Source organism: Tursiops truncatus, chromosome 4 (genome assembly GCF_011762595.2).
Source record: "Tursiops truncatus isolate mTurTru1 chromosome 4, mTurTru1.mat.Y, whole genome shotgun sequence".
In the NCBI taxonomy this organism is placed as follows: domain Eukaryota; kingdom Metazoa; phylum Chordata; class Mammalia; order Artiodactyla; family Delphinidae; genus Tursiops; species Tursiops truncatus.
The window spans coordinates 60,653,295-60,679,846 of NC_047037.1; the positions used below are offsets into that span (position 1 = coordinate 60,653,295).

Sequence of the window (26,552 nt, forward strand, 5' to 3'; positions counted from 1 at the left end):
AGAAAAAGAAATAAAAGGAATTCAAATCGGAAAAGAAGAAGTAAAGCTGTCACTGTTTGCAGATGACATGATACTATACATAGAGAATCCTAAAGATGCTACCAGAAAACTACTAGAGCTAATCAATGAATTTGGTAAAGTAGCAGGATACAAAATTAATGCACAAAAATCTCCAGCATTCCTATACACTAATGATGAAAAATCTGAAAGTGAAATCAAGAAAACACTCCCATTTACCATTGCAACAAAAAGAATAAAATATCTAGGAATAAACCTACCTAAGGAGACAAAAGTCCTGTATGCAGAAAATTATAAGACACTGACGAAAGAAATTAAAGATGATACAAATAGATGGAGAGATATACCATGTTCTTGGACTGGAAGAATCAACATTGTGAAAATGTCTCCACTACCCAAAGCAATCTACAGATTCAGTGCAATCTCTACCAAATTACCACTGGCATTTTTCACAGAACTAGAACAAAAAATTTCACAATTTGTATGGAAAAGACCGCAAATAGCCAAAGCAATCTTGAGAAAGAAAAACGGAACTGGAGGGATCAGGCTCCCTGATTTCAGACTATACTACAAACCTACAGTAATCAAGACAGTATGGTAGTGGCACAAAAACAGAAATATAGATCAATGGAACAGGATAGAAAGCCCAGAGATAAACCCACGCACATATGGTCACCTTATCTTTGATAAAGGAGGCAAGAATATACAGTGGTTAAAAGACAGCCTCTTCAATAAGTGGTGCTGGGAAAACTGGACAGCTATATGTAAAAGTATGAAACTAGAACACTCCCTAACACCATACACAAAAATAAGCTCAATATGGATTAAAGACCTAAATGTAAGGCCAGACACTATCAAACTCTTAGAGGAAAACATAGGCAGAACACTCTACGACATAAATCACAGCAAGATCCTTTTTGACCCATCTCCTAGAGAAATGGAAATAAAAACAAAAATAAACAAATGGGACCTAATGAAACTTCAAAGCTTTTGCACAGCAAAGGAAACCATAAACAAGACCAAAAGACAACCCTCAGAATGGGAAAAAATATTTGCAAATGAAGCAACTGACAAAGGATTAATTTCCAAAATTTATAAGCAGCTCATGCAGCTCAATAACAAGAAAACAAACAACCCAATCCAAAAATGGGCAGAAGACCTAAATAGACATTTCTCCAAAGAAGATATACAGATTGCCAACAAACACATGAAAGAATGCTGAACATCATTAATCATTACAGAAATGCAAATCCAAACTACAATGAGATATCATCTCACACCAGTCAGAATGGCCATCATCAAAAAATCTACAAACAATAAATGCTGGAGATGGGCTTCCCTGGTGGCACAGTGGTTGAGAGTCAGCCTGCCAATGGAGGGGACGCGGGTTCGTGACCTGGTCTGTGAGGATCCCACATGCCGCGGAGCGGCTGCGCCCGTAAGCCATGGCTGCTGAGCCTGCGCGTCCGGAGCCTGTGCTCCTCAATGGAGAGGCCACAGTAGTGAGAGGCCCGAATACCGCAAAATAAATAAATAAATAAATAAATAAATAAAATAAATGCTGGAGAGGGTGTGGACAAAAGGGAACCCTCTTGCACTGCTGGTGGGAATGTAAATTGATACAGCCACTATGGAGAACAGTATGGAGGCTCCTTAAGAAACTAAAAATGGAACTACCATATGACCCAGCAATCCCACTACTGGGCATATACCCTGAGAAAACCGTAATTCAAAAAGAGTCATGTACCAAAATGTTCATTGCAGCTCTATTTACAATAGCCAGGACATGGGAGCAACCTAAGTGTCCATCAACACATGAATGGATAAAGAAAATGTGGCACATATATACAATGGAATATTACTCAGCCATAAAAAGAAACGAAATTGAGTTATTTGTAGTGAGGTGGATGGACGTAGAGTCTGTCATACAGAGTGAAGTAAGTCAGAAAGAGAAAAACAAATACCGTATGCTAACACATATATATGGAATCTAAGCAAAAAAAAAAAAAAAAAGTCATCAAGAACCTAGAGGCGGACTTCCCTGGTGGCACAGTGGTTGAGAGTCTGCCTGCTGATGCAGGGGACATGGGTTCGTTCCCCGGTCCGGGAAGATCCCACATGCTGCGAAGCGGCTGGGCCCGTGGGCCGTGGCCACTGGGCCTGCGCGTCCTGAGCCTTTGCTCCGCAGCAGGAGAGGCCACAGCAGTGCGAGGCCCGCATACCACAAAGAAGAAAAAAAAGAACCTAGGGGCAAGACGGGAATAAAGATACAGACCTACTAGAGAATGCACTTGAGGATATGAGGAGGGGGAAGGGTAAGCTGTCACAAAGTGAGAGAGTGGCATGGACATATATACACTACCAAACATAAAATAGATAGCTAGTGGGAACCAGCCGCATAGTACAGGGAGATCAGCTAGGTGGTTTGTGACCGCCTAGAGGGGTGGGATAGGGAGGGTGGGAGGGAGGGAGATGCAAGAGGGAAGAGATATGGGAACATATGTATATGTATAACTGATTCACTTTGTTATAAAGCAGAAACTAACAAACCATTATAAAGCAATTATACTCCAATAAAGATGTTTAAAAAAATAAATAAATAAAAAACTAAAACTACAATGAAGTACCACCTCACACTGGTCAGAATGGCCATCATTATAAAGTCTACAAATAACAAATGCTGGAGAGGGTGTGGAGATAAGGCAACCCTCTTATACTGTTCGTGGGAATGTAAGATTTTGCAGCCACTGTGGCAAACAGTATGGAGGTTCCTCAGAAAACCAGAAACAGAATTACCATATGATCCAGCAATCCCACTCCTGGGCACATATCCAGACAAAACTATAACTCAAAAAGATACATGCACCCCCTATGTTCATAGCAGCACTATTCACAATAGCCAAGACATGGAAACACCTGAATGTCCATCAATGGATGAATGGATAAAGAAGACGTGGCGCATATATACAATGGAATACTACTCAGCCATAAAAAAGAATGAAATAATGCCATTTGCAGCAACATGGATGCAACTAGAGATTATCATATTAAGTGAAGTCAGTCAGAAAGAGAAAGACAAATATATGATATCACTTATACGTGGAATCTAAAATATGACGCAAATGAACCTATCTATGAAACAGAAACAGACTCACAGACATAGAGAACAGACCTGTGGTTGCCAAGGGGGAGGAAGCTGGGGGAGGGATGGAGTGGGAGGTTGGGGTTAGCAGATGTGAGCTTTTATATATAGAATGGATAAACAACAAGGTCCTATTGTATAGCACAAAGAGCTATATTCAATATTCTATGATAAACCATAAACCATAATAAAGAATATTTTTAAAAAGGAATGTGTATATATATATATATATATATAACTGAATCACTTTGCTGTATAGCAGAAATTAATGTAACATTGTAAATCAACTATACTTCAATTTTAAAAATAATTGAAAAAACAATGCAATATTATTCAGCCTTAAAAAAGAATGAAATTCTGATATGTGCTAAAATGTGGATGAACCTGGAAAACAGTATGCTAAACAACAGAAGCCAGACACAAAAACATATTTTATAATTCCACTTATATGAAGTGTAGGCAAACTCACAGAAACAGAAAGTAGAATGGTGGTTACCAAAGGCTAAGGGGCAGGGGAAATGGGAAGTTATTGTTTAATGGGTACAGAGTTTGTTTGGGATGCTGAAAAGTTCTAGAAATGGACAGTGATGACGGTTGCACAACACTGTGAATGTACTTGATGCCACTGAATTGCACACTTTATGGTATGGCTAAAATGATAGATTTTATGTTATGTATATTTTACCACAATAAAAAAATACCAAAAAATTGTAGTTGATGATATATTAGAAAAAGACAAGCAATAACAAATGGAATCCTCATACACTGCCTAAGGGAATATAAAATGGTGCAGCCACTTTAGAAAACAATTTGGCATTCTTCAGAAAGAAAACAGGGAAAAGTGGATATTCACACTCAAAAGAATAAACTTGGACTCTTACCTTACACCCTACACAAAAATTAACTAAAAATTAATTAGAGGCCTAAAGGTAAGACCAAAAACTTTAAAATTCCTAGAAGAACACAGGGGAAAATCCTCATAACATTGGATTTGGCTATGATTTCTTGGCTATGACACCAAAAGAGCAAAAATAGACAAATGGGACATCAAACCTAAAAGCTTTTGTGCAAAGGACACAATCAACAGAGTGAAAGGTAACCTAAAGAACAGGAGAACATATTTGCAAGTCACCTATCTGATAAAGGGTTAATATCTAGAACATATAAAGAATTCCTACAACTCAACAACAAAATTGAACCTGATTAAAGTGAGCAAAGAACTTGAACATTTATCCAAAGATGATATTCAAATGGCCAACCAACATATGAAAAGATGAGCAACACAGCTAATTAGAAAAATGCAAATCAAAATCACAATGTGTCACCTCACACCCATTAGGATGGCACCCATTTTTTAAAAAACCATAAACAGAAAATATCAAGTGCTGACAAGGATGCAAAGAAATCAGAACTGTTGTAGGATTGTAAAATGGTGCAAACACTATAGAAAACAGTATGGAGCTTCCTCAAATAATTAAAAATAGAACTACCATATAGTTCAGCAATCCTACTTCTGGGTATATATCCAAAAGAATTGAAAGCAGGGACACAAAGAGATTTGCACACCCATGTTCCTAGCAGCACTACTCACAATAGCCAAGAGGTGGAAGCAACCCAAATGGCCATCGAAGAATGAAAGGATAAACAAAATGTGGTGTATACACACAAAGGAATTAATTATTCAGCCTTAAAAAAGGAAGGAACTCTTGTCACATGTTACAACATGGATGACCCTTGAGGACATTACGTTAAGTGAAATAAACCAGTCAAAAAAGACAAGTATTGTGTGATTCCACTTATATAAGGTATCTAAAGTACTGAAATTTATAGAAACAAAAAGTGGCATGAGGGCTTCCCTGGTGGCGCAGTGGTTGAGAGTCTGCCTGCCGATGCAGGGGACACGGGTTCGTGCCCCGGTCTGGGAAGATCGCACATGCCACGGAGCGGCTGGGCCTGTGAGCCATGGCCACTGAGCCTGCGCGTCCAGAGCCTGTGCTCCGCAACGGGAGAGGCCACAACAGTGAGAGGCCCACATATCGCAAAAAAAAAAAAAAAAAAGTGGCATGATAGTTACCAGGAGCTGGGGAAGGGAAAAAAAAGGAAATTGTTGTATAATGGGTATAGAGTTTCAGTTTTACAAGACGAAAAGAGTTTTGGAGGTGTTTCATAACAATGTGAATATAATTAACTCTACTAAGCTATACACTTAAAAATGGTTTAAATGGTGCATTTTATGTGTTTTTTTACCACAGTTCTTAAAAAGTTAAACAGAGTACCATATGACCCAACAATTCCACTTCCAGGTATATTAGCAAGAGAAATGAAAACATATGTCCACACAAAACATATATATGAAAATTCATAGCAGCATTATCATAATATTAAACCAAAAAGTAGAAACAAATGTCCACCAACAGATGAATGAATAAATAAAATGTGATGTATCCATATCATGGAATATTTAGCCATAAAAAGAAATATGTATTAACACGTGCCACTATGGATGAACTCTGAAAACATTACGCTAAGTGAAAGAAGCAGCCACAAAACGCCTCATATTTATGTGATTCCATTTTTATGAAGTGTCTAGAACAGACAAATCCACAGAGAAAGAAAGTAGGTGTCTAGGGCTGAGGGGAGGAGGGGAATAGGGAGTGACTGCTAATGGCTATAGGGTTTCTTTCTGGGGTAATGAAAATGTTCTGGGAGTAGGTGATGGTGATAGTAGCACAACCTTGTAAATATAATAAAAACCACTGAACTGTATAGTTAACCCTTGAACAACATGAGTTTGAACTGCACAGGTCCACCTTACAAAGTTTTTTTTTTTAAAGTGCTACGGTACTACATGAGCCACGGTTGGTTGAATCCACGGATGTGTAACAGTGGACAGAGTGCTGACTATAAAGTTACACACAGATTTTCAACTGTGTGGAGGGTCAGCAACCCTAATCTCTGCATTGTTCAAGGGTCAACTGTGCTTTTAAATGATGAATTTTAGGACATGTGAATTATACCTTGATTTAAAAAAAAAAATACACTGATTTGGGAAGCACTACTGGGGGTTCAGTAACTTCAGCCTATTTTCCTCCAAGGAAAGGGGTACAATCTCTTTCTCTCTTTTCCTAAAAAAGAAAAAAAAAAAGACTATCCCAGTTGGAGTCTAACAGCTAAGTACAGCATCCCTTCTGTTTGAGGTGGGCCAGCTCACCCCTCCACCGCTCCTCTATCTGAATGAACCTGGCTAGTCCAGACAATGACAAGCACACACACCCACAGCAGCCAAACAGCTGAGTTCAAGCGGTCCTCAGGTTCCCTGGGAGCCAGGACTACAAGCACTGGGATCATTCTGTCGGCCTCACACAGTGGCTATAATTTCTCCTTCTGGGGAGTATCCACAAAACAAGTTAAGGACTGGTTCCACAGCTTCCTGAAATCGAGAGGAAATCCAAAGGGACTATCCATCTTCCATCCTCCTATGAAAGCAAGACTAAAGACAACCTAAGTATTCATTAATAGAAGACTTGTTACAATAGTATTCATTTGCACGAACTGCTGCAATGCCATTAAAAAGAATGACCCTGGCGTGCTGGTAATTTCCATTTCTTGATCTGGGTGCTAGTTATGTGGATGTGCTCAGTTTGTGAAAATCAGTTGTACATCTGACATGTGCATGTTCTTCTATGTATATTATACTTCAATAAAATACTTTTAAAAAGCACACAGGGGCTTCCCTGGTTGCACAGTGGTTGAGAGTCCGCCTGCCGATGCAGGGGACGCAGGTTCGTGCCCCGGTCCGGGAAGATCCCACATGCCGTGGAGCGGCTGGGCCAGTGAGCCATGGCCGCTGAGCCTGCGCGTCCAGAGCCTGTGCTCCGCAACGGGAGAGGCCACAACAGTGGGAGGCCCGCATACCGGGGCGGGGGGGGGAAGCATACAATAGACCTACTTGTATCGATATGGAATGTCCTTTAAAATACTAAGTGAAAAAAAATAAAGGTGTAGAGGAGTAGAGGAGGTGTGGAGGTGTAGAGGAGTATGCATTACATGCTACCGTTTGTGTTTAAACCATAGTTAGATACAGATATAAATGTCTATATATAAACAGGTGCTTTGGAAGAATACACAAGCAGCTAAAAAGGCAATGGTTATGGGGGTGGAACTGGACGTCTACAGTCAGATTTATTTTTTATTTTACATATTCTCTATTTTAATGTTACTATGCACATTTATTCATTTTACAATGACAAACTATAAACCGAGTAGCCGAAAACGTCCCTCTTTCTTCACTGAATGCCAGCCTGCTGCCTTGGGACAATTTGCTGCAATTTGGTCTATGAATTAGCACTCAGATACCTGAGATGGGGAAAGGCAGTGTGGTTTATCAGAAAGGTAATTAGTGGTGGTTTGCTATAGCAGAAAGTGAATGGACGTAATAAAACGCATTATTATTTGAACTAAGGAGTTTGTTTCCCATCTCCAGCCTTTCTAGCTGTGTGATCTCAGACAAGTTATTTAACCTCTCTGAGCCTCACTTACCCCATCTGAACAATGAGGATACCAGTAACAGGGCTCTTAAGGACTTCCCTGGTGGCACAGTGGTTAAGAATCCACCTGCCAATGCAGGGGACACGGCCCTGGTCCGGGAAGATCCCACATGCCGCAGCGCAACTAAGCCCATCCGCCACAACTACTGAACCTGTACTCTAGAGCCAGCGAGCCACAACTACTCAGCCCGCATGCTGCAACTACTGAAGCCCACATGCCTAGAGCCCGTGCTCTGCAGCAAAGAGAAGCCACTGCAATAAGAAGCCCATGCACCGCAACGAAGAGTGGCCCCCACTCGCCACAACTAGAGAAAGCCCACGCGCAGCAACAAAGACCCAACGCAGCCAAAAATAAATAAATAATTTAAGAAGATTAATAATAAGGATTAACAATAATATGTGTGTCCGTAAAGTACCTAACATAGTACTTGAAGCCTAGCTGGCACTCAAGCATTAGTTTTGTTATCCTTTCCCCAGAAATAACTAAAACTATGACGAGTGCCTCACAGGCATCTCTAAAAGCTAGAAATGTAGGGGAAATACTCTCCTTGGGGGTTGCCTGGGACCTCTACTACAGGCTTAAAAGCCTTGCAGAGGGCTTCCCTGGTGGCACAGTGGTTGAGAGTCCGCCTGCCGATGCAGGGGACACGGGTTCGTGTCCCAGTCCGGGAAGATCCCCCATGCCGCGGGGCGGCTGGGCCCATGAGCCATGGCCGCTGAGCCTGCACGTCTGGAGCCTGTGCTCCGCAACGGGAGAGGCCACAACAGTGAGAGGCCCGTGTACCGCAAAAAAAAAAAAAAAAAAAAAAAAAAAAAAAAAGCCTTGCAGAGCAAGACAATACAGGAGACTAGCTGAAATATAAAAGCACCAGGGACAAGCCTAACTTTGAAGAATGCTACTTGCTGCTCCCCCTTCATCCTACAAACACCAAGTGAACTTGTTACAACTTTTGCAAAGCAATGTGAAGTTTGGGGAGATATGTCTGTGTAACAATTAAGACAAAAAAAAAAAATCCCTAAACCAGATAAGAAAAAAAAAGATTAAGGGATTAAGACCAGTTCTCTGGCAGACCTTGACAAAGTGATTTCCAGGGACAGATTGAGCTAGAAGAGTCAAAAACTAGGGACTCCAAAACTGCTATCAGCTCTAAGGGAGGTTTTTCACCTCACCACTGGATTCCACCTTAAAGATAAAGTAAATTACAGGTATCCCTTATGATTTCAACTGTTCTTATCCAAACCTAGGACTCAAAAGAGATATGGATAAATTTGAGATATCCCTTGTTACACCTCAAGCTCAGGAAACAAATGCATTTGGATAAAACATTTTGCTGTCTGAATTTGCTATAACCAAAATCTTGCCATCCAAATCCATGAGCACATTAGGTTCAGATAGCAAGGAATTCTTACATGAAATGTTTGGTGTAAAACTGCAAAATCTTTAACCTGCTACAGCTTTCAAGCTGCCAGTGTCTAGGTGTGAAACTACAGAGCAAAGAAGCACACTAGTCTTACAGAGCTTTGAAACTTTCTAGGTCAGTGGCCTAAGGACTTGTCAAGTTCTTTCAAAATACAAAAAGAAAAACACTCAGAGAACAGCTACAATCCAAGGAAAATATGGCACAGAATGAATCTGTCACCCCATCCTCAATAAAAGCCAGGAGCTGAGCCAACCTCACTTAGAATCAGCCTAAAGGAAGCAATCGAGGGGCTAAGCAAGGTCAGTGGAATGAACTGGCACCTCTGAAAAGAGACAAGATATAACTAAAGCACAAGTTTATTAACCATTGAAATTTTAGTGCATAGCTAACTGATTATAAAGCACCACCAACAGTGAGGCTAGATTCACTGCTACCAGAATAATTATTTCCTGAAGGAGTTTGAGATGACACTGAACAGATCAAAGAGCATTTCCTCAGCCTTAAAAGTCACTTAGCTAACCTGACAATAAGTATTTAAGGTCTTTAGCATGACCATTCACATTTATGTGGTTCGAAGTACTTTATACTCAAGCTGCTAGTTACACTGCAACGTCACCTAAGGGAAAGAATTCTGATTTTTAATTATCTCCAAATACCAACTTCTTTGGATAAACCATTTCCTGGCATGAAAAAGGTTTTAAATTCTGGTCCCAGGTTTCCTCAAATGTTAAATGACAAAATCTTCACAATCTTCAAAGAACACTAAGTATCAACTAATTGTGAGATACTTTGAAAATATCAAAAAAAAATCAAAACTTTGCTACCCTAAGGAAAGGCTATTAATTTTCAGAAAACAAGCAAACAAACCAAAAATCCCAATTAATTCCAATGGAAACGTGTTATTACATAGCTATTTTTGAAGTTATCATATTTATTAAGACCTCACTAATCAATTATACAGTATGGCAATATACTTTGAAAAATCTCAATCTTTTGATTCAAGATCTCATCGACATTCATTCACTCAATAGATTTTAATTGAATGCCTTTACTGTGTGCCAGGTATGTGCTAGGAGCTATAGCAAAATGAATCTCATCACTGTCCTCAAAGATGATACATGTACAATTATATAAGGCAGGCTGTGTTATAAGTGGTTAAAAAGTGCAATGAGTTCAGAAAAAAAGCACTTCCTGCAGGAAGCAATGTCTAAACCATAAGCTTGAAGACAGGATCAGGTTCCACCAAGGAGAGAGAAAAATTAAACCTTCCAGACAGTCTGAATGAAGAAACATAAGCACCTTTTCTCCACTTAAGTAGGTATAGAAAATTAAGAGTACCATTAAGTCTAACCATATTTAAGGAAAAGCAGTATTTTGCTATTTCTCTAGGAAGATTTTTTTCCCTATCTGCACAACTGTTAAAGAACTTACAAATCCATTTCCCCAAATTTCTCAAAATAACTAAGTCCATAATATATTGCACAAGTGTTACCTTGAAGAGCCAGATCTGTCTTCCATAAAAATTTAAAAAAACAAATTATCATGGTGATATACATGTTATGCTTACAATTAAAGAGGATTTTATAAACAGCATGGTATAGAAAAGAGAAAACCGGCTTTAGGATGAGACAGACCTGGGTTTTGAAACTCAGCTCTTACTTACTAGCAGTGTGACCTTCGAAAAGTTCCTTCTCTGAAAGCCAGTTTCCTTATCTGTAAAAAGGGAGATAACTACCCTGTAAGCAACCCTGTGAGGTACAGAGAGAATATGTATAAAGCATGCTGCATAAAGAAGGTACTTAATCAATGTCCCCTTTAGTTACTTTAATGGGAAAGTAATAATTACTCACAACCTATTTCACAAGCTAGGATTTTACAACAAAGATAGATCATTTGATCAATATCATACTAGATCAAAATTAGAAAATAACTGACCCAGAGCCTCATGTATACCTTTATGCCACACTATTTTCAAACCATTACATTAGCCTGAAGGTACAGAAACTCTGTCTTCTAAACCACTGATGAGCATGGTACAAAAGCCATTGACTATGACATACTGTACCTTTTGGTTTGATTTCTCTTCCCTTGAATGGCTAAAACGTGTAAGCTAACACAAACCTGTCACAGTCCGCTGGCCATCACTTAGGTTATTCCACCACTTGTTAATCTAAAACAGAAGAAAAATTGCATATCACCATATGGTAAATAATTTCAGGCTATGTAAATGAAAAGCAAGAAAGAAAATCCTTTGTGCATAAATGAAAGAGTCCTCATCTATAAAAATCTCTACTGAACAACAGACATAACAAATATGTGATAGAGTGGAAAACACAGGTGTTTTATAGTCAGACAGCCTGCATTCTCTACACAAAGCCACTGATAAGCTCTGTGACCTCAAATAACTTCTAAACTTCAGTTTCCTGATACATAAAATGGAGACAGTAACAGATATATAGCAATACCACTGTGAGGAATATCAATAACATAAAGTACCTAGCACACTATCAAGTGATTGTTCACCAAGACCCAATCTAGTTTTAAAATTCTAACCAAGAATATTTTCTACTAAAATTGCCTTTTTTTTTAAAGGTATAATACTAGATTGAGGTTTAGAAAAAGACAGAATCATAATCTTTTAGGGACACACCTTGAAATTTTATAGATGATATATGCCTAGAATTTGCTTTATAGTAATCAGTGGTGGGGAAGGAAGGGAAAGAAAGGGAACCAGATGAAACAAAGTTGGCTATGTGTCAATAATTGTTGACATTGGATGATAGGGGTTCATTATACTATTCTCTTCACTCTTTTTACTTTACCTTTGAAATTTTCCATGATTAAAGTTTTTTAATTAAAAAAAACTATGTTCTAACTATGAAACTGAACCAGACTTTGTATACTAATACAGAAAGAAACCCAAGGTAAAGAAAAAAAGTTACAGATCAACATATATTTGATTCATGCACAACAATGATTCCATTTTTGTAATTCAGTTGACCTTTGAACAGCAGGAGTTTGAACTGCACTGGACTTATATGCAGATTTTTTTCAATAAATATGTACCACAATATACTACACCATTCGCAGTTGGTGGAATCCACAGATGTGGGACCGCTGTTACAGAGGTCCAACTATAAAGTTACAGGCACGTGTGCCACTGCGTGGAGGGTCAGCTCTCCAACCCCTGAGTTGTTCAAGGTCAACAACAATTTAAATGTGTGTGAACTCTCAGACCTTACTCACTGCATATGTAGTAGTGGGGCACGGGTTCCCAGGACTTTCACTTCCCATGATATATTTATGTGTTATTTCAATTTTCTTTAACATGGATTTTATATTTTATCTCTTATCATTTAACTACTTTAAACAAATCCATCTTTGGATGAAGATTATGTATATTGCATGTGTCATTTTCACCATTCCAAGGAACAATTTGGGTATCAAAACTTTATAGTGCAGAAGCCTGTAGCTTTCAAGGGATCCAGGACTGTGGAATAGGTCAGTGTTACTATCTTCTCAAACATATTGTACTGAATAAAAACCACTGCTCATTACTGCAGGTTTTACCTGCAAATATTACATCCATTGTTTTTCTGACATAAAGCCTGTCTAGAACTGGTAGGGCTCATGCTTCTTGTGTCTACGGGGAAATAAGGAGGAATGAATCCTTCTCCCTACTTAGAGGAACCTTCAACTATCACTAGGAAAAAGAAAACCCAAGGCTGCTCTCTCACTAGCCAGGATATAAGAAGTTCCTAGGAAGGAGAAAACTGAAGAGGATATCACACTCTCTCCAAACCGGAAGAGCAGTGTGTCATAAAAAAATACGGAGGTGCTTGAAAAATAAATGGACCTGGATCCACAAATTAGCCTATGGTCTCTGCTCAATAAGTACTGGCAAATGAAATAAAATATACACTTTATCTAAAAGGCAACATTTTAAGAAAATCAGTTAGGTAGAAGGAAGGCCATCAACTTGCATATGAAATAATGAAAAGTTCTAAAAGCTCTATATTTGTACCCTTTTCTTGCATCTTGATCCCCTGAGCACAGTTAGAAAAAACATCAATAGTGGTTATTTATCAGAGATATATAAACATCATGTCACTGAGAAGCTTTTTAAAACCCACATAGTATCTCTACCCCTCAAGCATAAAACTCCCTGTGATTCTAATATGTACTCTAAAAGTAAAACAGTGGCCCTTAGTAGAGCTGGAAGAGGCTCCAAAACATTAATTTTTAACAACTATCTGTGGTGATTCTTGATATGTGGGTAGAGGGACAAACTTCTTGGAACACTGTTAAGTACAACGTTGCCAGACATACGAAACATTGATACTTACTACAATGAAATGACTCTAAAGAAGAATATTAACTGCAATGACTTCACATCTACTGATCTAATGTTGCCATTAACTAAAAACACTTCATAAATAACCAGACTTCAAAAACTGATCAACTAGAACAAAAAAAATGCCATGTTTATCTTTACCTCCTTTCTGAAGTCTCCTTCCTTCTGTGGTCTTATGCTATCCAACCAATCAGCTTTGATACCATCAAAATAACTCTGCACCCTGGATTTCAGTGATTCATATTGCCAAATGGCAGCTGATCCAAATGCACAGCCTGTAAACTATATAAAATAAATATATTACAAAAGAAAAATTTTTTTAAATAGATCTATACGTAGTTCCAAGGATGATATTTCATTTTCATTGCTTTTTATAAACATAAGGAACATCTGGCCCACTGAAACTTACTAGGTGAAAAGAACACTTGTTTCCCATTTTATTAAGGTTACAGTACCCTGGGGCCTGTTTACAGTTAGAACTTTTCCAATAAAATTCAAAATATCAACTCAGTATCACTTGCATTGTTATACCAAATAAGAGGCCCATGAGTTTCTTCTCCAGGGCTTACATAAATGACCCATACTCTAACAGCAATTATTAAATTCATGTTCTATTGTAATCATGACCCCAGATCCTTTTGATCCCACTCCACTTGTCTTTAAGGGAGCCCAAATAGGACAAGTAGTATTGATACTTTAACACTACACCTGCAGCAAGGTAGGTAACTCCTAGTGACGTGAGCTCTTACCCCAACAGTAAAAAACAAAGGCTTTACAAGAGTCCTTATAGGATAAGGAGAAGGATAAAAGGCTGTTTCTTCTACAGGAGGAATCAAAGCACTTCTCTTGTATGCTTCACTACTTGTTCCTGTGTCTGATCTTCGAGGTTCAACCTTCCTGGGTGCTTTTCTGAATCCACATTTTTGCTGAATAAAAACATTAAACCTATAGGGGAAAATAACAGATTAGAAACAGAGCTGCAGGGACGTGGGTTCGATCCTTGACTGGGGAACTAAGATCCCACATGCCTCGGGACAACTAAGCCCACGCGCCACAACTACTGAGATCACGCACCTCAATGAGAGAGCCTGCGTGCCACAAACTACAGAGCCCTTGTGCTCTGGAGCCCGCGCACCACAACTAGAGACAGAAAACCCTCACGCCGCAACTAGTAAGAAGCCTGAGCGCAGCAACAGAGACCGAGTGTGGTAATTAAAGATCCTGTGTGCCTCAACGAAGATCCCGTGTGCTGCAACTAAGGCCCGATGCAGCCAAAAAAAATAAGGAAAATAAATAGGAAGGAAGGAAAGAAGGAAGGAAGGAGGGAAGGAAGGAAGAAACAGAGCTGCATCTTGCAAACATCAACCTCTACGAGCCTCCCCAACTGACGTGCATCATCACCATTTCAGTTTATTCTCACTATGCAGCCCCAAAGCCACCAAGACTCCTACTCCCAGGTAGGATTCAGTCAAAACAATGAACTGTGCCCTTCTGAAAAAGGAGAGACATAAACTACAGCAGCTTTACAGGGCATCTGTTTGCGCCGTTACTGTGTATCAATCAACAGAATAATTTGTATCCATCCCCCACACAGTCTGCAATCCTGTAAAAAGCTGGAGAACTACAAGTTGTGGTTTGAATTAGCACAGAATAGCTTTATTTTTTTTGAAGTTTGGCCAAACATTTAAATCAAATAATGATTTTCCTTTTATAAGTACTAACCATTACAAATTGGCAGATTTTCCCCACCTTGCCCCCTATTTACTTCACTACCAGTTTGGGGGACACCCAACTAGATGTTCTATAAAGGGTTTTCTTGTTTGAGTCCTTATAGCTTGACCTCCTCAAAACATCTGACACTACTGATCACACCTGTCAGCGCCTGTAAGGTTGCACTCCCTGCTCTTCACACGTGCTTTCCTAACGGCTTCCCCCTTTCTCCTATCCCATAAAGACAGATATACTTAAAGGCTCTAACAGTTCCTTTACACATTCTCCATTCAAACTGAACCCATATAAATTTGTGAAGCATTTTTTTCTTTTGTAAAATGGTAATTTCCCCCAGGTAGACCATGTAGAGGCCCCTTCCTGTTTGTTCTCATTGTACTCTAATCCTACTATATCCTTCAGACTCATAGAACTCCTGTCTGCCAGTCAGACAGGTCTTCTCACCTTTGTAACGTGGGCCTTGAAACACTTTGGTTGAATAAAAGAAAAAGTTCATTTCTGTGGCCCGGATGACTTCTAAGCAAGTAAATGATTCAAATATATGTCTCTAGTCCCAGCCTCAATTTTCTTGTCTTGTATTTCCAACTATATACTGAATAATTCTACTTGGATATGCTCCCTATTACTTTAAAATCAATATATTCAGAAGGGAATTCATCCCCTTCTACAAGCTCCATTTTCTGACTTCTTTATTCTTTCAGTGGGCCCACAGTTATCTTAATCACTAAGATTAAAAATCTAGAAGTCATTATGGAGTTCTCTCTGCTTAATTCTTACCATCTAATTTAAAAACCAAATCTGTCAAATATTTTTTTCACTCCTAATCTAGTCCCGTACCCCATGCCTAAACAACAGCAACAGCTGACTTAAGTTCAAACATTTTAACATGTTGCATGTTCTTCTTTCCTCATATCACTCTTCCACAAACATTCAACACTTCCTCAAATGCCCTCTTAGAGGGCCAACATTCTCTCCCTAATTCCCACACAATCCCTTAGTTCATCCCTTTTGGCCTGGAATACTCTACCATTTCCTAACAGATCTCACTGCTTCTAATACTGCCTTACTCCAACTCATCCTCCACATTTTATTAGGCACAAATATATTATCATTCCCCTGCTTTAAATCTCACAGTAAATTTTTCATCACCCCACCAAATTGAGCAATGCTACTCCTTTGTTGCGGTACTTACTTCCCTTTAACTTTTTCGTGCCCTTCAAAATTCAGTTCATTTATTTCCTCCTCCAGGAAGCCTTCCTAAACTCTCGCAGGCTGGGTGTCTCCTCTGTACTCCTAGAGTTCTAAAGCATCCTGTATGTACTCTTATACTTGTCTCATTTATTGCCTGTACCATAACTAGATTATCACTTCTGTATTCATTTTATCTCCACCACCAAGGCCAGTTCCTAATAAAGAAAGGGTCAATAATTATGTTAGAAGAAAGAAGGGGTCAAGAATGATTATTGGTTTTATTCTGAATAACTGAAAGGAAGGTGGTACTACTCACTAAGACAAGGAAAATCAGAGGCACCAAAATAGGAAACTGGAAAATGAGAGATGAATAATTCCATCTTGGGCACTGTTTAAAATGCCTGCAATCACATCAGCTCAGTTCTAACAGGTAAAAATTGGAACTTAAATTTCCATCAACAGGGGAAAGGATGAACTGTGTAATATTCATACAATGGAATACAGTGGTCCCTCAGTATCCACGGGAGACTGGTTCTAGGACTCCCTGCGGATACCAAATTCGGGATGCTGAAATCCCTTATATAAAATGACATAATACAGTGACATTCCCCATCCACAGTTGTTTGAATACATGGATGAGGAACCTGGAGATACAGAGGGCCAACTGTATCACTCAGTGAAAAACTACTGATCACACATCACGGATGAATCTCAAAAACACTGCTGAGTAAAAGAAGTCAAACACAAAAGAGCACATAATGTGTGTGATTCCATTAATGCATATCAAGCTAAAGAACAGGCAAAAATAATTTGTGGTGACCAAAATCAATAGTGGTGGACTTCCCTGGTGGTACAGTGGTTAAGAATCCACCTGCCAATGAAGGGGACACGGGTTCGAGCCCTGGTCCAGGAAGATTCCATATGCTGTGGAGCAACTAGGCCCATGCGCCACAACTACTGGGCCCACGTTCTAGAGCCCATGAGCCACAACTACTGAGCCCTCATCCACAAATACTGAAGCCCGCGCACCCAGAGCCCGTGCTCTGCAACAAGAGAAGTCACCTCAATGAGAAGCCCATGCATCACAACGAAGAGTAGCCCCTGCTCGCTGCAACTAGAGAAAGCCTGCACACAGCAATGAAGACCCAACACAGCCAAAAATAAATAAATAAATAATTTTTTAAAAAAATTAATAGTGGTTGCGTAAAGTGGGACTTGATTGGAAAGGGGCAAGAGGGAACTTGATGGAATGATGGGCAGTATCTTTATTTTTAGGTGATGGTTGCACAGGTGTATACATTTGTCAGAACTAATGGGCTGTATGCGTTAATACTTATATGTTTTACTACATGTAAATTATATTGCAATGAAGTATTTTTAGCATTGGTAGAACACCCAGGTGATGTCTAGCAGGCATTTGGAAACACGAAACTCAGAAAAATGGTATAGCTACTATTACCATTACTCACCTAAAATGCTCTGTCTTCAACACTAAGTCTACGCCACAGTTCAACTTCTCAGACATCACATGGTGAGGATGGGTGATGATGATAAAGTAATTCACCTTAAAACTTCTAATAATTTAGAATTTGTACTAACAAATAAGTGCTACTTCTTTCAACAAAATCTATTTCGGAAAGCAGTACACTTAGTCAAACAATGCCAATGCTGCTCTGAATGGCTCTGAACTTCAGAACCTGTTCCCAGTCTTATGAATATCCTATAGCAAGTAACTGTTGAATGGCTAATTGCAAATCTATTTCTAGTTCTTGTTCTGTTGCCTGCTTTTTCTGCAGAGCCTAGGAAAGATAAATATCTTCACTTTACCAGTCTCTCCTATGGCTAGGAATGGCCATATTACAGAGTTCTGACAAAATGAGACTTAACTGTTTAGAAACCTCTTGAAAAGGTTTTGCTTATCTGATAAAATTGGAGGTATCACTAATGTCACATCCCTCCCACTTCTTTTTGCCTTGAAAAAGGACGCAATTTCCTAGAGATGAGGCAGTCATCTTGAATGCCCAGAGAAAGGCCAAGGGCTTCAGAAACTAACCTTAACATTTTTTGAGCCACTGAGCAAAGACAATAGCCACCTACCTCCAATCATTTTATGCTAAATACTCCTCTCGTTTCTTTAAGCAACAATTAACTTATAGCCAAATGCATTCCTAACTGATAACAGCTTTAAAAGTGGCAGATGTTAATCCTTTGCAATTGGATTTGATTTTTATTAAATATTCCGAAGTAATTTAGAGCTAGGTCTAGGAAATAAATTACAAGTAACACCACTTTGGGCCAAAAACCCCAAAGATGTGACACAAAGTAATAGGAATATGTTTCCTTTAAATGTTTCCCTGTAAATGGTTACAAATTGTAACCCAGGGCCTCCCTGGTGGCAGCAGTGGTTAAGAATCCATCTGCCAATGCAGGGGGACACGGGTTCGAGCCCTGGTCCGGGAAGATCTCACATGCCATGGAGCAACTAAGCCCATGTGCCACAACTACTGAGCCTGCGCTCTAGAGCCGGGGAGCCATAACTACTGAGCCTGTGAGCCACAACTAGTGAAGCCCATGTGCCCAGAGACCGTGCTCCGCAACGAGAAGCCACCGCAATGAGAAGCCCGCACACCACCATGAAGCAGCCCCCGCTTGCTGCAACTAGAGAAAGCCTGCGCACAGCAACGAAGACCCAACGCAGCCAAAAATAAATAAATAAGTTAAAAAAAAATCGTAACCCAATGTTGTTGGTTTCTGGTATTCTTTTTTTTTTTGGTCACGTCTCGTGGCTTACAAGATCTCAGCTCCCCAACCAAGATTGAACCTGGGTCACGGCAGTGAGAACCCAGAATCCCAACCAGTAGGCCACATTTTCTTCCTTTTAGACCAAGAAATATGAAGGATGAGATTTCTTTATATCTCCAACAGCTTAATACTCCAGGATATGTACTCAATCAGTTCTTCTACAGCTCATCAACTCATTTACAATTCTGAAGCACAATACTTGAAAAGGAATACAAATACACCAGGTTGGGAATCTGGATTTGACGCAAAGCCAGACCTTTTGCCTAGAATAATATTTACCTTGAGAATCTCAACAGAAGTTAAGTGTGGGACTGAGGACACCAAGAACAAATTGGCCCCAGATGCAGTTCAGATGCAAAATACATGTTAGGAATACATACACTGGGAATTAGAGTTGGACATACAGAACTTGTTGGATAGAATTAAGTACTATGACTTGGTTCACTGAACACCTATTCCTTTCACCTATGGTACATTCACATGCTGCAGGGACTGGAAAGCTAAGAACTATTTCTCAGGTATCCTTTTGGTTAGTATTCGAGATGTGATCAGGGCCTGTTAATCAGATACATCAGCACAACACCTGAAGTCAGAACTGAGTTGAGTGAGAGGCAGCACACGAGGCATGACTTCTGCTAGTGAAAATAACGGTGGAGACAGCATAGTTCTTACTTTGGTTAGCAGAACCTGATCTGGTAGCAGCTTCCTCAGTTGTCTCATTTATTATTGCTTAAAAGAGTTGTTTAAAAGAAAAAGAATATCTGACAGTGACCTACGTGGCCCTATTTTCTATCGAGCCATTTACAAAATATGTTTGGCAAACCCTGTCCTGAACTGCTCGTTCATGAACCACTTTGAACAGCAGGAGCTAGAATCTAATCCCTCATCCTTCCAACAACATTTCTACTTAAATTACAATGGTTATCTACAGGTTAATCCTATCTGACTAGAATTTTAAAATTAGGATTTGTAACCAAAGTATTCCAATACAAAAGTTTCACTAGGACTGACAGTGAGCTTTTTTGGCTCAATCCTAGCATCCGCACCTAAGGGTACCCTGGAATTTCCAGCCACTTGGTTTGGGGAGGCACACCAAGCTCCTGACTGGCTTAAGCGAACCTACACGTCCCACATCCCTGGCAACTTTAAGGAATTCAAAGATGAACATGCATCCCAAGTTAGGCCAATCCAGTCCAGTGAAATTCAAATTTCAAGATTTTGTTTGTAATACTGGGGAAGAGAATCTTTTCTGCTGGACTTGAACCTACAAGTATATAGCCCCAAGAGCTGCTGACAGCCATCTTACAACAAGGAGATAGCATACTGAGAGCATAAAGCCAACGTTTAGGAAGCAGAGCCAAGCCATGGAGGAAAATGGAGTCCTGGTGACAATCTGAAACACGATCTTGCCTCACCCAGAAGCCAGGCTCACCTCTGGACTTTTTAACGGTATAAACCAATAAATTCCCCTAATTATTAAGGTCAGCTAGAGCTGGGTTTTCTGTTGGTACAAGGATGCTTTTAGATGTAATAAGTACTTCATCACACATTATATGACAAGGTACGTTCTCTGTCCTTAGTGAGCTTTTGTTTTACATTTCTTAGAAGTAAAACCAACCAGGAAAAGTGTAATAAATGTCTCCAACTGCAAATGTTTGATATCATATTTAAAGGCCTAGGTTCTTAAGCTCTAACCATTCATATGGGTAGGTAATATGGAAAAATAAATGATCTGAAATAAGTCTGGAAAACAAAGGAAGCAACACAATAAAATGCATGGGGGTGGGATGGGAGGAAAGAGTCACAAAAGGTATATACCAACTCATGAGGACAGGCCTGCCTTTTTGCTCTGTGCTTTGGTCCTTCTGCCAATAACTAGCGATTTGTGAAAGCAATGTAACGTGCTCAAAGTGGGAAGATCTTATGAATGCTTGAGTTACCACTAACCACACAATTGTTATGGTTCCATTTTTTAATATCATCCCATAACTTTTAAATTGAAAAGTCATGTCTATATATCTGTTGCCTTAGTGGTGAGATAACACGATCTAGTGAATTGTTTTCAACAGTGTGAGGATAAAGACAATGCCACTTAGATATCGTACAAGTCAGCACTAATGTCTATGTTACTATAGATTTGTGTGAATAAACTGAGTAGAAGTGGCCTATTGTGCAAATGGAGACAAGACGTGTCCAAGCACACACACAACAGACTCATCCCACTTAAAAGAAAATAGTTGTATTTAGGGGAAGGGGCATAAACTCTTGCATGCCACAATTATTTTCTTAAAACTCACCTTGAGTTAATACATGGTGAATTAAACAGGGAAAATAATTGAATATACCTGATTTACTAATTTGTCAGGTATTTAACCTAAAGATATCTTAAGATTGTTATCCTAATCTAAAAGATTTAAGCTCCGTGTAAGTGCTACAATCAACTATTTTCTTCTCTTAGCTAGTTCTATACAACTGACAAATTACGCAGGCTTCTTTCAGACCTAAACCATTTTTCAGCAGTGCTGCCAACAGTTTGATCATGGTAAAGTTTCTGAAAACCCTAAGTGAAATAGTCTTTTTTCTGTAAAAAGCCAGACAATAAACATTTTAGTCTTTGTGAAGAACAATTTAAAACTCTGCGGCATAGTGTTTTGTTTTGCAACCCTTTAAAGACATAGAAACCATTCTTGGCTGGTGGGCTGCCTTGGGCCTGCTATTGTTTGCAGAAATTTTGAGGAATATCACCACCTGTAGTTCTTGTAAGACGAAAACAATGCAAATTCTCAGCCACACTTCAGGCCCATTACATCAAAATCACAAGGACTGAGCCCAGACCTCTGCTTTTTAACCGTATCCATGACTTCATTCCTCCACATACTAATTTTAGAACCACTAGAAGTGAAAGCAGACCTAATAAAGTTATATACAAGGAAACTCATGCTTTCTAGAGGAAAGTAGACATATATTCTATTATATTTCAGGCTTACCTACAATCTCTTGTAATGCACATTTTTCAGTGTCACCACAAAAAAATGTCAATTTCAAACTCTGCATATAAATGACAAACTAAAAAATTGTGATGCTAATCTTCAACATCACATGATTTTTTTTAAATGGCCTCATTAACCAAGTTAGTTCTTTTCCTTTCCCTTCCTAACGCATATCTTGAATATTTAACACCTGTTGCCTCCTAATAACTGTATTCACTTTTCCTCCCCCTCAAACCATGCAATTTCGACTGGGATTTGGAGTAAAGTGGAAATGGAATCAGGACCACTGAAATCAACCACCACCTCCACCTGACCTCATTCTCCATCTCCTCAGGAGTTTAAGATTAGTGCCTGAGGCTCCATGTTCCAGTGTATCATGAAGTTAAGGTACAATATAAGCCGGTTTTCCACAAATTTCTGATCCTACACACACGCAGTGCTTGTTTAGAACTGCAGGTTCTTTCACCGCCCCCCAGCACCGGGCAAGATGACAGGAAGGACTGCAATAGGGCCTGGGAAATACAGTCTAAAAACACTCCAGGTGATTTTAAAATTAAGGATGGCTCCACCATATTGGAGCCTCAATTATTTACCACTGGCTAATCCCCATGTTGATAAACACTTCATGTTCCTTGCTACTATCAGTCAGGTGGATTCCAGGCACACATCTAACCAAGTCAGAAACTGGCAGAGCTGAAATTCTGTTAAAGAACAGGAAGAAATTTCAGAGCCAAATACACATCAGAATATTAGTTCAGGGATTTCTCTCTTCTCTCAATTTAGAGTTGAATTACTCTAATGCAAAAGCAGCAAATACTGATAGACCGTACTCTTCATACAGCTTCTACTCGGGAAAAATTGACTTTTCTTTCCAAGTCATCTAGAAACCAAATACTCCACTTCCCAACTTCTTTAACAGAAAAGCCTCTCCTACAACTCTGCAAGAGGCAAAGTGATGCCCTCCTCTGACTCCGCCTTCCCTTACAGAGTTCTCTAAACGATAAAGAAGGTAATTTGTAGTAAAACAAAGGTTTTATAAAGACTGACAGAATAAAATCTCAGCCCTGCCATTCTACCAGCTGTGTTAACTCTTGCTCGCAGGATTATGAGGCGTGGTGCGCAATCAGCCCTCACAGATTACTTTTCCCGTCCCTCCGGATGGGAAAGGGGCCACCGCGGGCTCACGGAGAGTTGGGCCGGGGCTGGTCACTGTGCACCCGGGCAGGGTGGCGCGGCAAGAAGCGAGGACTGGACGTAGGCGAGGGGTAAAGGGGGAGGGAGAGAGGAGGGGCTGGTGAAGAGAGAGGGTGAGCCGGGGGCAGCATAAGAGAACCGCACGGCCTCCGCCCCTCAGGATGCGCTGCCGGAGCCGAGGGCACGAGAGGCGAGAAGCCCCGAGACGCGACCATTACCTGCGCCCGAGCAGCCGCGGCTGACCCAGGGCTGCAGTGAGCTCCTCGCAGCTGCGGCCGCCCGCCGGCGGAGCCCACGCCTGACCACAGCCCCAGCCTCTCTGCGCCAAACCTCGCCACGCCATCTTCCCAACCTCTGCCCCACCATGGCCCGACCTTACCAAACCCCGCCCGGAACCACTTCCGGGTCGAAAGGAAGAACCATAGAGTGCCGAGGGGCAGCCTAGCGCGCCCCCGTGCGGCCGATCCCAGGCCGGACCAACCTGAGGGAGAGGGACCCGCCGATCGGCAGCAGTCCGGTCGGCAGCAGTTCTCCCGGCAGTGCCCAGCCTCGACCTGGGAGGGGCGTGCTAAAGCGGCCAGGCCTCCACCCTACCGACCCACAGGAAAAAGAGGGGGAAAAACGAATTTATTGAATGATGCCATGTATCTTTACCTAAGTTACTGCATTTAATCCTCGCAAAACTCTTAAGATAGATGTTATTACTGCTTTTTTTTTTTTACCGTGGTTCTGAGGCCCAGAGAGAAGTGAGTGGAGGAACCAATATTGCAACCCAAGTTTTCTTAAATTACTACTCTTTTTTCTGCCCACCATTTCACGTTATGATACACTGAAGAGGATGTGCCTTTAACAAAAAGTCCAAGCGTGACATGAAAATCTAGATTCTAGATAAAATTCAAACTTCATGATCAGCCCTTGCCTACCCGTCAGCTTTATTTCCTGCCACTCCATCCCTCCCTCTGACCCTAGCTGCAGTCATACTGAAACATACGCAGTTTTTTTGGTTTTTTTTTTGCGGTACGCGGGCCTCTCACCTCTGCGGCCTCTCCCGCTGCGGAGCACAGGCCCCGCAAGCTCAGCGACCATGGCTCACGGGCCCAGCCGCTCCGCGGCATGTGGGATCTACCCGGACCGGGGCACGAACCCGTGTCCCCTGCATCGGCAGGCGGACCCCCAACCACCACGCCACCAGGGAAGTCCCCGCAGTTTCTGAAAGGCACTACTTTTCCAGTCCCTACTTCTCCCGAGTTCATATACCATCCTCACTGCCTGAAACGCCTTTCCCTTCTCTGCCTACTAACAAATTTGTCCTCCAGACCAACTTGAATCGTCACCTCCTCTAGGAAGCTGTAGGAAAAAGTTTTCCTCCAACCTCTTAGGGTCCCTGGCCAGGTCTGAAAGGTAGTGACAAAGACATTAACAGGAGAACAGCACACAAAGTTTATTGATTTTTTACATGTACATGGGAGTCTTCGAAAGAAAATGAAGACCAGAAGAAGTGACCAGAGCAGGAAGTTTTTATACCTTTTCTACAAAGAAACAATTTGTGAAGAATTGACAAGACAATGAGGCTTGGACTAGGAGTAGTCCAACTAGGGCTTATCTTCCTTAAGTAGGAAGATGAGAGTTAGGTTTACAAAGCTTGTTTGCAGATTACACCAGTGTCTCTTGTTGAACAATAATATTAATAATTAGTATTCATAATAATATCGCAGCTGCAAAGACCCTTTATTTAGGGTCTCAAGAACTGCAATTCAGAGACACAGATTAGGGTAAAACCAAGAGTGTTCCGGGGAAGAGAAGGAATCAGGGGCTTATAAAGGCAAAAGCCACAAGGTTGTTCAAGAATTAGAGGGTTCCCTGGTGGCCTAGCGTTTAGGATTCTGGGCTTTTACTTCCATGGCCTGGGTTCAATCCCTGGTCAGGGAACTGATATCCCACAAGCCACACGGCCAAAAAAAAGAATTATGTTGGACTCTCAGGCAATCCCTTAGGGCAATATTCCTTAAGGGACAGGCTCTCACTAGTTATTCTAGGGTAAGGGTCAAATAAGTAGGTAGGCTGTCATGAGCTAATTTTAGGGTGAGTCGAATAATTATCTTGAGTTTCTGGAACACTGGATAGATATTCTGGATGCCGGTGTTAAGACAATAAGTGGTCAAAAGGTCAGATTCCATCCAGGCTGAGATGTGCGTAAGTCACACTTCCTCAATGATCTCCCAGCTGTATTTTAGAGGGCTCTCTTAGCAACACCAACTCCATTTTGAGTTTACTTTTACACTGGTCTCTAGTCTTTGGGCTGATGTCTGTCTCCATGAAAGGAAACATTTATTTCCTGCCTTTAGAAAGAAAAGGGGGAGCTTTTTCCACATTTACTGCTTCTTGATTGCCTTCAGCTCAAAATAACTTTTATGTCAGAGTCATACTTGGGGGTGACATTTTGGTTCCCTTTAAGGCTTTCCTCTTAGACCTTCACACTGATTTAGATGACCTTCATCTGTGTTTTAATACTGCTTTATGCATATCAGTATAATAACACCACATTCATTCCATAAATACTTATTAAACACCTACAGTATGCCCAGCAATGTACTAGATCTGGGATATATTTTAGAAGACACTATCTCTGTCCTCACAGAGATCCTACTCTACAGGGGAAGAAGGGACCAAGTAAATAAACAGGGAATTATAATACATTGGAAGAAGTGCTATGGTCAGAGAAGCAGAAGGCTCTCTGGGGGTTTGGAGGAGGGGGGAAATAATGCTGTCAAGGGATAAGGAACGGGAGGCAGGGGAGAAGGCTTCCCAGAGAAACTGATGGTAGTTACCAGGAGAAGAGAAGGGATGAAATGTTCTAGGTAGAGAAAGTAGCATTTGTGATGTCTTCCAGGGCATGACTTCTTTGAGAAACTAAAATAAATTAACTTTGGCTCTGTCATAGGTGTCAACTATGAGATTTGATTTTACCCTATTTGCAAGCTAATTAGTTTAGATGGTGACAGAAAACAGGAGACTCCCGGGTCAGAAAGAAAAGACTTTATTACCCACAGCACAACAAGCATCATGTGCCTCGTGTTTGCAGGGGCGCGCCTTGTTCTGCAAGTCCTACAGGGCCAGGTGAATGCTGAACATGCAGTGGTTTTGCATCTCAACTAAAGAACACTG

At 40.6% G+C, this 26,552-nt stretch overlaps 1 protein-coding gene across 5 annotated transcripts in view; it reads right to left on the bottom strand.

Annotated features, from left to right (window-relative positions):
- Positions 1 to 23,766, bottom strand: part of PARL (presenilin associated rhomboid like) — a 68,121-nt gene extending 44,355 nt beyond the window's left edge. For 2 of the 5 annotated variants that reach the window (XR_002178581.3, XM_033855543.2), the window contains exons 1-4: positions 23,606 to 23,765; positions 14,232 to 14,427; positions 13,624 to 13,764; positions 11,250 to 11,298 (exon numbers count right to left, since the gene is read on the bottom strand). Coding sequence is in view for 4 of the 5 variants with exons in the window: in XM_033855543.2 (XP_033711434.1) it covers positions 11,250 to 11,298; positions 13,624 to 13,764; positions 14,232 to 14,427; positions 23,606 to 23,730 (511 nt within the window). In the remaining variant the exon portion in view is untranslated. Of the gene's footprint in view, positions 1 to 11,249; positions 11,299 to 13,623; positions 13,765 to 14,231; positions 14,428 to 23,605 lie in introns of all 5 variants that reach the window. The other 3 variants (XM_019946105.3, XM_073803934.1, XM_019946104.3) reach the window with 2 other exon arrangements.
- Positions 23,767 to 26,552: the final 2,786 nt, after the last annotated feature.